Source organism: Triticum dicoccoides, chromosome 7A, assembly GCF_002162155.2.
Source record: "Triticum dicoccoides isolate Atlit2015 ecotype Zavitan chromosome 7A, WEW_v2.0, whole genome shotgun sequence".
NCBI classification, from domain to species: domain Eukaryota; kingdom Viridiplantae; phylum Streptophyta; class Magnoliopsida; order Poales; family Poaceae; genus Triticum; species Triticum dicoccoides.
Window position 1 is genome coordinate 721,952,742 of NC_041392.1, and position 16,131 is coordinate 721,968,872.

Below are 16,131 nucleotides of genomic sequence, written 5' to 3' on the forward strand. Positions count from 1 at the left end.
ACAAAGTGCTCCTTAAGTTCTTCAGTAAAATACTTATTGTGCTCAAATTGTGTAGTCATATATTCCCTAGTAATTCTCTCAATTTCAAGCAAATATTTGGGTAAGGAACATCATAATATTTTCTTTGAGGCATCATGACTACGCAAACAAGAAAACACACAAAAACAGATCTGGCAAGAAAATGGCAAAAGAAAAAGAGAGGTGAATAAAATGACAAATTTTGTGAAGTGGGGAAGAGGAAAATGAGAAATGATGTAAATTGCGAGGAGGTGAGATTTGTGATTAGGAACCTGGTTATGTAGAAGATCCTCCCCGACAACGGCGCTAGAAATTCCTTTTGATTGCTCCCTGACTATAGCACCAGAAAACTCCTGTCTGCTAGGACTACATCGGTATTTCCCCAAAGAGGAGGGGATGATGTAGCACATCGAAGGTAGGTATTTCCCTCAGTGATGAAACCAAGGTTATCGAACCAGTAGGAGAACCAAGCAACACAACATAAACAGCACCTGCACACAAAAAACAACACCTCGCAACCTGACGTGTTAAAGGGGTTGTCAATCCCTTTCGAGTAACGATGCCAGAAATTTGTAATAGATTGAAATAATAGATCATAAATAAAATAAAGTGCAGCAAAGTATTTTTGTATTTTCGGTTTAAAATATCTGAATAAAAATGCAAAGGAAAAGTAGATCGCAAGCAAATATATGAGGAAGAAGACCCGGGGGCCGTAGGTTTCACTAGTGGCTTCTCTCGAGAAAGATAGCAAATGAGGGGTAAACAAATTACTGTTGGGCAATTGATAGAACCTCAAATAATTATGATGATATCCATGCAATAATCATTACATAGGCATCACATCCAAGATTAGTAGACCGACTCCTGCCTGCATCTACTACTATTACTCCACACATTGACCGCTATCCAGCATGCATCTAGTGTATTAAGTTCATGAAAAAACAGAGTAATGCAATAAGAACGATGACATGATGTAGACAAGATCCGTTAATCTATTTCGTAGATACAGATCTCATCTTTTTATCCTTAGTAGCAACGATACATACGTGTCGGTTCCCTTTCTGTCACTGGGATCAAGCACCGTAAGATCAAACCCACTACTGGGCACCTCTTCCCATTGCAAGATAAATAGATCAAGTTGGCCAAACAAAACCCAAATATCGGAGAAGAAATATGAGGCTATAAGAGAATATGCGTATAAGAGATCAAGGATACTCAAATAACTTTCATGGATATAAAATGATATGACTGATCATAAACTCAAAGTTCATCAGATCCCAACAAACACACCGCAAAAAGAGTTACATCATATGGATCTCCAAGAGACCATTGTATTGAGAATCAAGAGAGAGAGAGTTGAATCCATCTAGCTACTAACTACGGACCCGAAGGTCTACAAAGAACTTCTCACGCATCATTGGAGAGGCACCAATGGAGGTGGTGAACCCCATCTGAGATGGTGTCTAGATTGGATATTGTGGTTCTGGACTCTGCGGCGGCTGGATGAATATTTCGTAAACTCCCCTAGGGTTCTGGTATTTTGGGGGTATTTATAGAGCAAAGAGGCGGTCCGGGGGCACCCAAGGTGGGCACAACCCACCAGGGTGCGCCTGGGCCTCCTGGCGCACCCTGGTGGGTTGTCCCCTCCTCGTGACTCCCCCCAGGTGCAATCAGGGCCCATCATGTTCCTTCTGGTCCATAAAAAATCTCCGTAAAGTTTCGTGGCATTTGGACTCCGTCTGATATTGATTTTCTGCGATGTAAAAAACACGGAAAAAAAGGAACTGTCACTTGGCACTATGTCAATAGGTTACTACCAAAAAATGATATAAAATGACTATAAAATGATTATAAAATATCCAAGATTGATAATATAACAACATGGAACAATCAAAAATTTGGAGACGTATTAGGCGTCAACGGATAGCCGGACCGGCAAGGATGATGCGGATCTCTCTCCTAATGATGGGTTAGCGGTTCGATGATGATGGCAGCTTTCGAAACGTGTGCATGTGGTGTATGCTTTAGGTCTGCTCCACCGGTAGTTGCGTCCAATATGTTATCTGGATGGATCAGCTATGACACCGGTTTTAGATCTGGCGAGTGAGAGCACTCCACATTATCGAGTTTGCAGGTGTGAGTGGTGGCTTCGGGTGGCTTGATGTATATATGTTCTAGTTAGTGTTGAATAATTAATAAAGATAACTGTATGCATCGATTGATGCGGATGTCGGGGGTTTAACCTCCTTTTCCAAAAAAACACTCTACAAATGCCTCTAGGCCATTCTCCCTCCTATCCTCTCACTGCGCCTCCACTGGAGGGCCGCAAACAAAGACCTGGCGGGGCGTTTCATGCGCATCAGGGCTCACCTGGTGATGCATGCGTGATAGTGGTGTGTGGCACTCAATGGAGTGGTGCGAGCGCGCATTGGGCGCGGAGGTGCATGCTATGCCGGGATGCTGGCTAGGGCCGACTAGCTGTGTTTATGGTGGTGGCGCTGTTGGGTGAGGGTGTGGCCCAGCAAGTGCTCAACAATAATGCCTTCAAGAAGGAATGATGATCAAGGGCCATTGCCACTGGATCCAATCACTAGAGGCCAGAATCTATGTTTTCACCAAGAAGATCAAGTTCGAACATATCCTGTCAAAGACTCAAATACGGTAATAACCCAAGAACATCATTGCTAGACATAACCCACTAGGGTTAGACCTTGGGGTTTCACCACGAAGCTCGATAACATGTTCTCAAGAAGCACCACCAAATCGGGTTTGTCGTATGTTGTCGCCACCACTCTTCTGTGATCCCAACAACTACAGGCGCTTGGCTAGAAATTCCACCGTCGTCACTGCACAGCCATGCCTTCTCTGTCAAGCCGCTATCCGTAGATCACATCTCAATGCCGAAGGCAAGCTTGTTGGTGTGAGAGCGACCACACTTCACAAAGGAGCCTTTCGGTTGCATCCGACAACCTCTCCAAAACGAGCTGCCCACCGTACGAACTATATTTAGAGAGAGGAACCCTAACCAAGAGCCATCAGTGGTTGCCTCAATCTGCAGATCGAGTGCTATAGCACCACCACACACATTAACTTGCTGCCTCATCCTAGGGAACCGATTGGAGGAGAGACTGCCGCACCGATGTGACCTCGCCGATTGCCCACAAGGGTACCAGCTGATCAGGTGGCCGCATGCTTAAAGGCTTGGCTGGCACTTGGCAGTCTGGCACCGAGCAGCAGCCGGCCGCCGGCGGTCGATGGCCAGCTAGGGTTGGCCGCGGCCAGTTGGCGCCTTGGCTCGTCGCCGTCGTCGGAGAGGCGCGCGCGCTTAGCTGCTGGCGCGGTGCTCCGGCAGTCCGACGCCCCGGCCGGTTGCATGGTCCGCCGCCGTCCGCCCCAACGCCGACGAACGCTTGGTCTGGGGCCCGGATGCGCGTGTCAGCGTGTGGATTGTGCGGCGTGCGTGGAGGCTGGAACCCTCGATGCGTGCTTCGTTGCTCTGGTGTGGCCGTGTGGGCTGTTCTGCTGGTGCCTCTGTCGGGCTAATGGGCTGACCTGAAAAGAAGAGTAGTATTAAAAAAATAATACATTTTTTTGGAGGGTAGGCTAGAGCCCTATGAAGCCCACCTACTTGACTCGCCACAGCATAGTACCCCTATATCGCATGCATGCTACTGTACTTACTAACTAGCTACTCCATTTATCTTTATCTTTATCTTTACCTAATATTAAAGGATGGAGACTTTCACACCTACTTGACTCACCACTGCATAATACCCCTATATCGCATGCATGCTACTGTACTAACTAACTAGCTACTCCATTTATCTTTATCTTTATCTTTACCTAATATTAAAGGATAGAGACTTTCATAGTTCTCCATAGGCTTAATAGTTTTCTTATACACCGACCCATATATGTGTTCCCAGCCCATTATTTGAACAAACTATTATGGGCCGAGGTAGGCCTCCTCTCATTTTTTCTAAAATCAATGGAGGAGCAACGAAAAAATATAGGACCATGGGGGAATCGAACTCGAAACCTCGCCATCACATATAGATCATGGGAGCCAACTCAGCTATGGTATGGTATATGATAGGCAACAGATCGTTTTGCTATAAATAGTCCCACCTCGCTCCTTTCGATCAAGTTCCACCAAGTTTTATATGTTTCTGAGTTGAAACCGATAAGCCGCCTATTAAGGAATCAAAAGGAGGAGGGGCGAGAGGAAAAGAAGTAAGAGAAAAAACTTCCTTTCCTGAGTTATGACTTATGAAGGAAAGAAAATATAGTCATTGCCATGAACCACGGAGGAAAGGAATTAAAGTAAGGGAGAGAGAAGGCCATGCATATGGAATGAATAAGCCAGAAAGGAAACGAATTCTACATGGCCATTGATGGGGGTGTGAGAGAATAAATTAAGAAGGCCAGGAGTGGAATGGAATTATAGCCATAGGATATATTTGCGCTGGTTACTACAGAATGCAAGAGGCACATAAGTTCTCAAATAATTTCATGTCATCCGCACAAGTAGAGGCAGTAATGAGTAGAGGGATAAATATAAACCCTAGGTATTTTAGGGGACCAACTAAAATAGGTTTCTGAGTTCTGCATTTTCTAAAGCTCTCTTTGCATTGGCTGAAGGAGGGAATTTTTAATGTATAAGGCATACAAACTTGACCTAAATAAGTGATCTTGTAATTCTAGAAAAGTTTCCAGATAAATTAAATCACGTGTATGGCCAAAATATTGTCTCTATGGCTGAGATATTATAACTTAAAAAACATGATAAATTAAACTACATGTATGGCCAAATTATTGCTTCAGGTACTGTACAAAAGTTTCCTACAAAAAAGGTATTGTACAAGGTGAACTTCACGTGCGTGTACATAAGGATCGACCAGGACAACACTTGATATTACAACAGAACCTTGCAACACAACCACTGACATTATCATAGTTCTCAATGCACGCCTGCGGTTACATAACTAACAAAGGAACTACATATATAATTTACCAAATAGCTGACAGCCAAGTTCACTAACCAGACATACATAGCACTTACGTTAACATAACAAGGACATGCCCAAGTTCAGAACTCACCACTGCCATCAACCATGACCAGAGCAGGGGTGGATGTGAGCCTACACGTAATTAAGTCCTTAATAACATGGCTGTGCTTCTTCGGCACCGACAAAATCAGCCACTGGTCATGCACTGGGCACACGACTTTGATAGGCAGCACAGATGGTGGGACGCCGCACTGCTTCTCGGTGGCACCCAGAAGTGCGCCAGCGTTTGCCATCTCCGACCGCCGTCGCCAACACAGCAGCGCATGCCCATGGTAGTGCGCCACGAGCGCATCCATTGGAGGGCGTGCACGCTAGGAGCACCTCCGGACATAGACAGGGCTCGCCCCTCCGCCATGCCTCCTGCGGAGAGGACATGGAGATCAAGCTACGACTAACACCATCGGCTGCGAGCAAAGGGGTGTAGCCGACGACAGCGGCACCGTCAATGTAGAACTCGCTATTAGTCACTCTGAGCTGCCCATGGTGAGATCGGAATGGGGCAAAATCTAAGGTGAGGGATTGGTAATTTATATACTGTTTAACTAATTAGTTGACGACCTAGGGGCACGCGCACGCCCTGTTAAATAGAAAAAGTCCCTAGCAAACCAAACAGGGTGAGACTTTTCTGGGACTTTTTGCTAAAAGTTCTTAGAAGCACCTCCTGGAGAGTCTTTTTCAAAAAGTCCCGGGGACTAGAAAAAGTCATAGGACTAGAGAACCAAACACCACCTAAATGGCCTTGTATACATAGACGGAAGGAGTACTAATTGGCGCATAACACACTAGACTGCAGTGAACATATGTACATTACGTGGCATCTGCTTTTTTTCTCAGCAATTTTTATCTAGGTTTCATTCCATGTCCAAAATGAGTTTGCTAAAGTTACTTTGGTCATCTCCCTGTGACCTTGCGTGAATGCAGATCAACCTAGACCTCATTCCCCATCATCGACCAATAGGAATGGGCAGTCATCAGCAAGCAACAGTCAAAGGGGGCATGATAAGGAGTCTCATGGTGCCGGAAAACCGAAGTCTGCAGGAACAAATAACAAGTGAACTATATAGTTTCATACTCATGGATGGTAACAATTTATTGTTCTACTTAAGTACATACTGTGCACCTCAAACACTTTGTCTTATTCAAACCATTCTTGTTTTTTTCTCAGCCAAGCTACGATGTGTGTAGCAGTTCAACTAGGCGAAGCATCGAAAAGATCACAGCCGTCTGATGTTCGATCGACATACTCTGTCTTTAAAACAATGAATACTATATGTGTATTGTACTCTCTGATATGTTGATTTTAATTAATTCGCTACATAGGGAACTAAGAGGAATATATGAATCAGTTACATGTAGCGGTTTGTAATTGCCTCTCGACGAATTTGCACGCTGCACCTAGTCCATATGTATCTTGTGTTGTATTGACTTCACATACATTGTATTTCGGATTTGGGGTTGTACTAATAAGTATTTGAGTGTGTGCAACACACAAAAAGTATTCGTTTATCTCAAAATATTTTACATGGATGTTAAGGAACGAAAGGTGCTCTACCATATGTTGTTGCTCCAAACACTTGGGCGCAGAGCACAGCAAGGCTAGCTAGAACACACGAGCGCTTGCAGCACACGTCACACCTGCAAGGACGATGAAAGGCTCCTGCCCTGGCCCTGTACCTCACATCTAACACGACCTCATGAACGCGCACAGCAGAGCGGGCGCCAGCCCAACTGTAGGTAAGTTTGATTCTCCGGTCTAGGTGGTCGGGTAGGACCAGGCCCGTCTTCTGAAATTTGCAGTCCAGGGCAAAATGAAATATTAGGCCCTATATTGTACAAAATGCATATAACTAAATAACTAATAAAACTTAAACTTACTGTTTTTTGTAATACATTAATCCATGGTTTTTCTGTTTTGTAAAGCAAACAAAAATAATGTGAATGAACTCGTATTCTCGAGACAACAACATAGGAAACACCAAACCTTAATTCGAACGAGCTACTATCTTAAATTTTTTGGAGCACGACAACTTGAGCAACTAGCCAACTATCTTGCCCAAACAATTTGACTGCAGCGCAAAAGATGGAAATGCCAAAATTAATGAAATGATGCATGTGTACACAAAAGTTTAAAAAAAATGTTGAATATAACTTTTGCCAAGATAAACAAGTGGTTTTATTTAACATTTTGCATACTTTTTAACAACTATACTCAAAATACAGATCAGAACAACATGGTCAGATTGCACTGATTTAACTATTTTAGTGTGTGTACCTCTCAAAATGAATTTTGAATCGGACCGATGGTTTGAGATATAAAGCATTTTGAATTTTGATGAAATCTTTGATGGCATAGGTATTTTTGTATTTTTTACATGCATGCATGTATATGATGAGGGAAGGTGGAAAGTGCCTTTGGTAGCGAAAAATGCCAAATGAAGACCGAGCTCCATGGAGGACTTAATTTGAAAGCCTCGAAATTCAAACTTTTCAGTTTTAAATAATTCTAAACAAAATACACGTATACATAGATACATAATGTACGTGTGTGTGTGTGTGTGTAGATTTTCAGGTCAAAAACACTAAAATGAGAGCTACGCAAAAAAGACAAATCTGGGGCCTTTTATCATGTGTACTATTCATTCTGAAAGTCCATGATTTTGTTTCTTTTTATGTAGCTCGTGATTCAAGGTATTTGATTCTGAAATTTTATAAACATACACATTACATCCTTGAATTTTAAAGTATCCATGTAGCTCGGTCTCCAAAATGCCCTACTCGATTGCAAAATGCATGCACTATGTTCTTGTATAGCACAGTCATATTGTATTTGGGATTGTACTAATTATAAGTATCTGAGTGTGTGTACCACGCAATTACTGTTCATTTTGTAGCTAGAACAAGCGCGCCGGCAGCACATGTCTCGCGCCGGGGAGCACACGGCTGCTCCCCTGGTCCTGCATCTCACCTCCGGTGTGACTTCCAGGTTGCGCCCCAACCGATTCCTGAATCCAGGTGCAGGGTAGGACTTTCAAGTTAACAGGTACAAGGATTCCTGAATCCAGGTGGCCTTGTAGGACTTTCAAATTAACAGGTACAGGTAGGACGCACCATTCTATCTACCTGTCGTTCAAAGTTTGCTACCCACGATTCTTGTATCTATTGGTTTCCCAAGACGTTTCTTCGTCTCCACGTTGACGCATGCATTCTTAGTCTGGCCGCGGCTATAGCTACAAGCGTACGTACCTGGGATTGCTGACTCCATGTGCAATACGTACCTACCTACCGACCAGAAAAATCTTCTATAAATATAGCTATAGGCTCATGCACGGCCACAACCATCTAGCTCCCCATAGCCGCCTCCCGGGGCCTCGTAACCATGAAGCTCATGCCGACCGTCTTCTGCCTTCTCCTCGTCGTCCTTGCATTGGGTGGTAATGCACATCATAAACTCATTACTGCCTTGCTTTAGCTTTTAGATATTCCTTGCTAGCGCGATCTACAAGTATACATGTTAGTTCGACCACGTCATGTTCTTCATGCATGCACAGACATGATTGATCTACGTTACAGGGGCTCGTGTGGAGGCTCGAGGCACACCTTCGGCTTATCAGGGGTCAAAGAACCAATGGTCCAGCATGTTCGTCTTCGGCGATGGCTTCGTCGACAACGGCAACCTCCCAAAGACCGACACATGGCGTCAATGGAGCTATCCCTATGGCTCCTATCTCAACTCCCGTGGATCTGCGACTCCTGTTCCAACTGGACGCCTTTCCAACTATTGGATTCAATCTGACTTCATCGGTACGTAGCTAGATATATACTGGTATGCTAGATAGAAAAAATATTTTTGAGCACGTACAACCTTATATCTAAGACCATCCAAAATAATCCATCATATCAAGGCTCTAGATCATTTAGTTCTGACCCTTACAATCTTATATGTGTTGTACTAAAAATAATCCTTCATATTTATTGATTTATTTCCCTTGCAGCAAGGATCTTGGGCCTCAATGAAGCCCCTCCATCGTACAGGCTCACGCCACATCTATCTTGCGACCCATCTGGCATGACCTTTGCTTTTGGCGGTGCTGGCGTCTACGAGGTGCCGGACAAGAAGGTGCCGACCCTTGCCACACAGGTTAATGCTTTCACGAGGCTACTTAATACTGGGGTAATCTCAAAACAACAGCTTCAGAGCTCCGTCGCTCTCGTCTCCATCTCCGGCAGTGACTACATGACTGGTGCCAACGTCGACAATGCCTTCTTGAGTAGCTTCGATGATGTGAGTAGTAGTTAGCAGACTCAAACTTGCAAACACTAACCAGTATGCAATTACTATATACCCAGCTTCTTACCAAGTAACATCTCTTGCATGCAGATTGATAGTTATATTGGGAACGTGACGACTGAGATTGCGAAGAACGTGGGGAAGCTACAGAGGCTAGGTGTGAGAAAGGTACTAGTGAACAACATGCATCCCATTGGCTGCACGCCTTTGCGGACTAGTGCGAACAACTACACGACATGCGACCTTCTGGCAAACTATGCTGCAACTGTGCACAACAACAATATAGAACACCTGATGGGGAACAAGAATAATGCCCACATACTGGACCTCTACACTGCCTTCACTGACATCGTTAATCACGCCCCGGGTAAGTACTCGTACTTTATATGTCTGCACGCGCATGATGCAAATTAAGTCCGGTTTCACATGTATGCACTTTATTCAACGTCTGTTGGAACTGTGTGTATGCAGGTGAAGGGTCGGAGCAGTCAAACAATTTCAAGCGCAAGCTGACACCTTGCTGTGAGGCTTCCACCGAGCTGGGGTACTGTGGACAGGTTAGCCCTTCAGGGAAGCGCCTCTACGACCTATGCAAGAATCCTGAAAAGAATTTCTACTGGGATGAGACTTACCCGACGACCGCTGGGTGGGAAGCTGTTACAGAGGCACTAGAAGAACCTTTGAGGGAGTTCCTAGATCGGGACTATGTTCCATGATTTCTTTGTAATTTAGGTTTGGATCGATCCGTTGCTTGTTGGTGCAATATCTTTTTGTTAGGTTAGCATAGATAGTATTCATATTTAGGAAGAAACTTGTGAGTTTTTATTGCCTTGTATTCCATGAAATTTTGTCTAGTGACCTTAATGTTTTAATAAAGTTCGTCATACTATATATGTTGAATCTAGCATGGATCTATTTGAGGAGCACGGGGGAGTTGCAGCAAACGAGAAGGTGCTTGGATGATGGGTTCTATTTGAGTAAAGAGTAGATATATAGCTCTGCATGTGCGATCTTTGGTCTCAAAGACTGCGGCTTAGTCGATTGAGGTAACGCTCCACACCTAGTGGTAGCACGGGTATGATCGGTGCCAAGCCAGCTATGTTTGACGTTGCAAAGACGAGAAAGAGGCACACTGGCAACCGCACCCCATACGTTTGTTCGGCCTTCTCGGCTGTTCCATCAGGTTCTGCCTTCACCATGGCTCGCCAAGGCCGTGTTTATGCCGTTGTTCCCATACCTGTAATTAAAAGTGCACGGGTCGTGCCTGTGAGAACTTCCACTTAGCTCCCTGCCGCTGTTGGGGATGACCTTTGCATTAATCGGTATTTGTTTCAATTCAAAAGTCAAAAACATTTCTGTAACAAGCTAGGCCATATGCCACATATTTTGTTAAGCATTTGATCGTGTAGCTGCAATGTGTAGATTTCAAGTATTGGAAGCAAGTTAAGGGGGGAGAGAGATGTCTTCGGGGAACAAGGAAATATTGATCAAGTCGGTGGCTCAAGCGAGTCCAACATGTTTTGAGCATATTCAGCACTAGTAGATGGTGAAGAAAGTACAAAGGAAGATGGCCTAGTTGAATTGGCGCAAAATGATGCTGCCTAAGTCAAAGGCTGGTATCTGTTTACATCGTGTGCGTGCATTCGACCAAGAACTTCTAGCAAAACAAGTTTGTCGATTGCTTGATGCTCCGACGGGCTTATGTGCCTGATTGCGATAGGGAAAATAGTACCCCAGTGGGAATTTGTTGGATATAGTGTTTACCGGCAATGTGTCCGCTGTGTGGATAGCGGTAGAAAACGGGCTGGCGCTAGTCAAGGAAGGGATAATTTTACAGAGTTGATGACGGTATTTCCATGAAGACTTGGATCCTGTGAGGACCCTCCTTCCGCCCGAGCGTGCTGAAGAGAGATTGCAGACTACACCGTGTTGCTTATTTTTTTGACGTCAATGGTGCATGGAAGTCTCACTGTTTACAAGACGTCTTTTGACCCTTGGATGTGAGTCAAAATTTTAACATTCATGCCTCACACAGAAGACGCCAAGAATTTATTGACTACTAGGGAAAACCTTATGCACAGAGGATTATCAGTAGCGCTGGCTAAAACAAGGCGCTACTACTACCTAACAATAACGCGGGGAGAACAAGCCCGCTACTATTTATATAGTAGTAGTGCGGCCAAATAAAAAGCGCTACTACTATAACTGCCACATCGTTGGAGACAAGCTAGGTATAGTAGTAGTAGCGCCCGTCTACACACCGCGCTACTGCTAAGCAAATAGTAGTAGCGCGTTTTAAGGCGACAGCGCTGCAACTAAGAAAAGGAAAAGAAAAGAAAAAAGAAAAAGAAAATTAAAGAAAATGGAAAAATGAAAGCAATAGCAGTAGCGCCTGTTTATGAAAGCGCTGTAGCAACCTTAGCTATTGCGTGTTTTCGCTACACGCGCTATATTTAACTTAGCTAAACTAGTAGCGCGGTCCACCAAACAGCACTATAGCTAAGTTGCTATAGCGCTGTTGCAGAAACCGCGTTGCCGTTATGTTTGACTCGCCCCTGCGCGGGCGTCCCTCCTTCCCCCAATTCTCCATTCTTCTCGCATCTCCTACCTCTCCCTCGCCGCCCCTGCTCCCTCGCCATCCTGCCTCCGTCGCCGTCATCGGAGCTGCGCACCGTCGCCGCCACCGGAGCCGCGCGCCCTCGACGCCCCCGGAGCCACCCTCGCCGTCGAAGCGGCTGTAGACGCCACCGAAGCCACCCTCGACGCCCTCCATGCCACTGTCTCCCCCGAGCACCTCCCTGCCACCGTCTCCTCCGAGCACCCTCTCTGTAAGCCCCCACCCCTCCTCTCTAGGTTAATTTACTTAGGTGAATTTAGTTATGAACCCTAGGTTTAAGCATGAACCGTAGGTTTTGGTATGAACCCTAGATAGCTAGGTTTTGCTATAAAACCTAGGTAGCTATTTTCATATATATCAAATTAGCTAAGTATCAAATTAGGTCAGAAAATATTATTCTAGGAATTAGCTAGGTTAACTAGGTTAACTAGCTAGCTAGGTTACCTAACTAAGTTAACTAGCTAGGTTAATTAGGTTAACTAGGTTGGCTAGGTTAGAGCAAAAATTTATCTAGGGCAGTAGGGTTTAACTAGGGCAGTAGGGTTTAGAGCAAAAATTTAGGTAGGGCAGTAGGGTTTAAATAGGGTTTTTGTTTCCATAGATGTTTTTCTTGAAGGAACAAACTGAAGAAAATGTTGCAGCAGTGCTGCTAGTAGTATATAGTCATACTAGTAGATGTTAATTAGGTCAGGGCAGTAGTGGTACTAGTAGATGTTAATTAGATGTTTTTTAGTGAGGGTAGTAGGGTTTTACTAAGTTAATTAGGCTAGTAGCGCTACTGGTAGTAGTGGTACAATAGGTTAATTAGGTGAAGTTAAATGAATGACCTAAATGATTGAAATTAATAGTTAACTGGATTTTTTATCTCATCATTATATAGCACTAAAGTTAACTAAGTTTCTCTATTAGTAGTTAGCAGAATTTTCTTCTACACTTAGGTTACTAGTGGTAGTGGTAGTGGTACCGTCAGTTAATTAGGTGAAGTTAAATGAATGAAATTAGTAGTTAACTGAAGTTTTTTCATTTCATTATAGAACACTAAAGTGAACTGAATTTTGTTCTATTAGTAGCTAACTGAATTTTCTTCTACACTTAGTTTTTGAATTAGCTTGTGAAATTTCGACTTGTATCATAATTTTTGATTGTTCCATAATATTATATTATCTGTTTTGGATGTTTTATATGCATTAATATGCTATTTTATATTATTTTTGGGACTAACCTATTAACCTAGAGCACAGTGTCACTTTCTGTTTTTCCTTGTTTTTGAGTTCCGTAGAAAAGGAATACCAAACGGAGTCCAAACAGAATGATACCTTTGCGATGATTTTCCATAGACCGGAAGACAACCAGAAGACTTAGAGATAAACTGATACGAGCTACGAGGCAGCCACAAGGACGGAGGGCACGCCCAGGGGGTAGGACGCGCCCCCAACCATGTGGGGCCCCCGTGACCCTCCTGACCTAATTCTTTCGCCTATATGTTCCCAAATATCCCCAAACCACTAGAGGCATCCACAAAAACACTTTTCCACCACCGCAACCTTCTGTACCCATCAGATCCCATCTAGGGACCTTTTCTGGCTACCTGCCGGAGGAGGATTCGATCACGGAGGGCTTCTACATCAACTCTATTGCCCTTCCGATGAAGCGTCAGTAGTTTACCTCAGACCTACGGGTCCATAGCTAGTAGCTAGATGGCTTCTTATCTCTCTTTGATTCTCAATACCATGATCTCCTCGATGTTCTTGGAGATCTATTTGATGTAATACTTTTTTGCGGTGTGTTTGCCGAGATCCGATGAATTATGGATTTATGACCAGCTTATCTATGAATATTATTTGAATCTTCTCTGAATTCTTTTATGCATGATTTGATATCTTTGTAATTCTCTTCGAAGTATCGGTTTGGTTTGGCCAACTAGATTGGTTTTTCTTGCAATGGGAGAAGTGCTTAGCTTTGGGTTCAATCTTGCGATGTCCTTTCCCAAGTGACAGTAGGGGCAGCAAGGCACTCATCATATTTTTGCCATCAAGGATAAAAGGATGGGGTTTTCATCATATTGCTTGAGTAAATTCCTCTTCATCATGTCATCTTACTTAATGCATTACGCTGTTCTTAATGAACTTAATATTCTAGATGCAGGCAGGACCGGTCGATGTGTGGAGTAATAGTAGTAGATGCAGAGTTGTTTCGGTCTACTTGAAACGGATGTGATGCCTATGTTCATGACCATTGCCTTAGATATCGTCATAACTTTGTGCTTTTCTATCAATTGCTCGGCAGTAATCTGTTCACCCACCTTATTATTTGCTATCTAGAGAGAAGTCTCTAGTGAAACCTATGGCCCCCGGGTCTATTTTCCATCATATAAGTTTCTATTTTCCATCATATTAGTTTCCGATCTACTATTTTACAACTCACAAGAAATATTCGTTTATCTTAAAATATTTTACATGGATGTTAATGAACGAAAGGTGCTCTACCATATATTGTTGCTCCAAATACTTGGGCGCAGAGGACAGCAAGGCTAGCTTGAACACACGAGCGCTTGTAGCACACGTCACCAAGGACGATGAAAGGCTCCTGCCCTGGCCCTGAACCTCACATCTAACACGTCGTCATGAATGCGCACGGCAGAGCGGGCGCCAGCCCAACTGTAGGTAAGTTTGACTCCAGTCTAGGTGGTCGGGTGGGACCAGGCCCGTCTCCTGAAATTTGCAGGCCAGGGCAAAATGAAATATTAGGCCCTATATTCTACAAAATGCATATAACTACAGAACTAATAAAACTTAAACTTACTATTTTTTTGTATATATGGAAGTGCCTGTTTCCTAACAAGATCCAATTATTTGATAATGGTAGTAACTTTTTATAAAATCCCACTATTATTCACAAAGCGCCTGTTTCCTAACAAAATTATGATATCATAGGAGTACTTCTGAAGAAAATCCTAAACATCTAATGTATTTATTTGAAAACATATGTACAAAAACATCAGGAAGGATAATGGTATTGTTCCTTGCACACATGTTAAAGTAAAGGCAACAAAAAAGGTATTCTGAATTATACTGCTTAGAACGCAAACAGGCAGAGAAAAGGTTACTCAGGATTCGTGATTAGATGGAAACCCAACTATACATACTTCTCATTTGATGCTCTTGAATATATACCTCTCAAAATAAACCTCATCTCTATTTTAAACCAATGAGCTCCGTTAGAAGAATGCATACTAGGTTGCTATATGTTTGCAATATAATCTTGAAAGATTCGTTAGATACTACATTACAACTTTATGATATATTGAAGTTAATGGAATGATGTGACTTGTTATCAGAATTATCATTGCCTATGTGAGCAGAAATTATTTCTATCCTAGCATTCACACTACATAAATTATTTGTTTATTATTTACCTACTCGAGGATGAGCAGTAATTAAGTTTGGGATGTTAATACATCTCTAACGTATCTATGGTTTATGAAGTATTCATGCTATATTTACATCAATTATGTATGTGAAAGAGCATGGTGCCCCATGATTGGTTTTTCTAATTGATGACAGTCCCTATAAATTAACGGTTGCTTTGAGTATATTTTTTACTCCGGTGTTCATTGTACTGCCATGAAAAATGATGAATAGGATTGAAAGTTTCTCCATAAAAAACTTAAGGCCAAAATAAGAGGGGACCTGCTTATAAACCCAGATGGAGGGAGTACTTGTACGAATTTTTGAATTTTCAAGAAATAACGAATACACATGAGTCGAGACGACTAGATTAATTGGCTCTCTCCTGCTGTAGAAGTGTGAAAGGTATTCATTCATAGTTTTGTTGTGCGGTCACATAGCGAGGCGCCCTCAGTTGCATGTGTTGAGTATCGTGATTATTAGGAAAGTTAGGATAGCGTAGGATATTATTCTTTCTTGCCTTGTACTCCAAGACGATCATGTACTCTTATATATATGCCCATGAGGCTCAAGCAATACATCAACTATTCCGCAACAATTCCTCTCTCTCCCTTTTAACATGGTCCGTTGGTTGCCTTCGGATTCTTCTCCAGTCTCACTGTCTGCGTCGCTACCGTTGTGACTGCGGAGGGATGTTGAGTATCGTAATTATTAGGAAAGCTAGGATAGCAT

General features: G+C 43.2%; 1 protein-coding gene across 1 annotated transcript; it reads left to right on the plus strand.

Annotated features, from left to right (window-relative positions):
- Window positions 1–8,434: 8,434 nt before the first annotated feature.
- LOC119332093 (GDSL esterase/lipase At3g09930-like) lies at window positions 8,435–10,233 on the plus strand. Its single transcript, XM_037605262.1, has 5 exons — window positions 8,435–8,518; window positions 8,658–8,888; window positions 9,080–9,369; window positions 9,466–9,742; window positions 9,847–10,233. Exons 1-5 carry the CDS (start codon window positions 8,464–8,466, stop codon window positions 10,089–10,091), a joined length of 1,098 nt encoding a protein of 365 aa, XP_037461159.1. The 5' UTR covers window positions 8,435–8,463; the 3' UTR covers window positions 10,092–10,233.
- The last annotated feature ends 5,898 nt before the right edge of the window (window positions 10,234–16,131 follow it).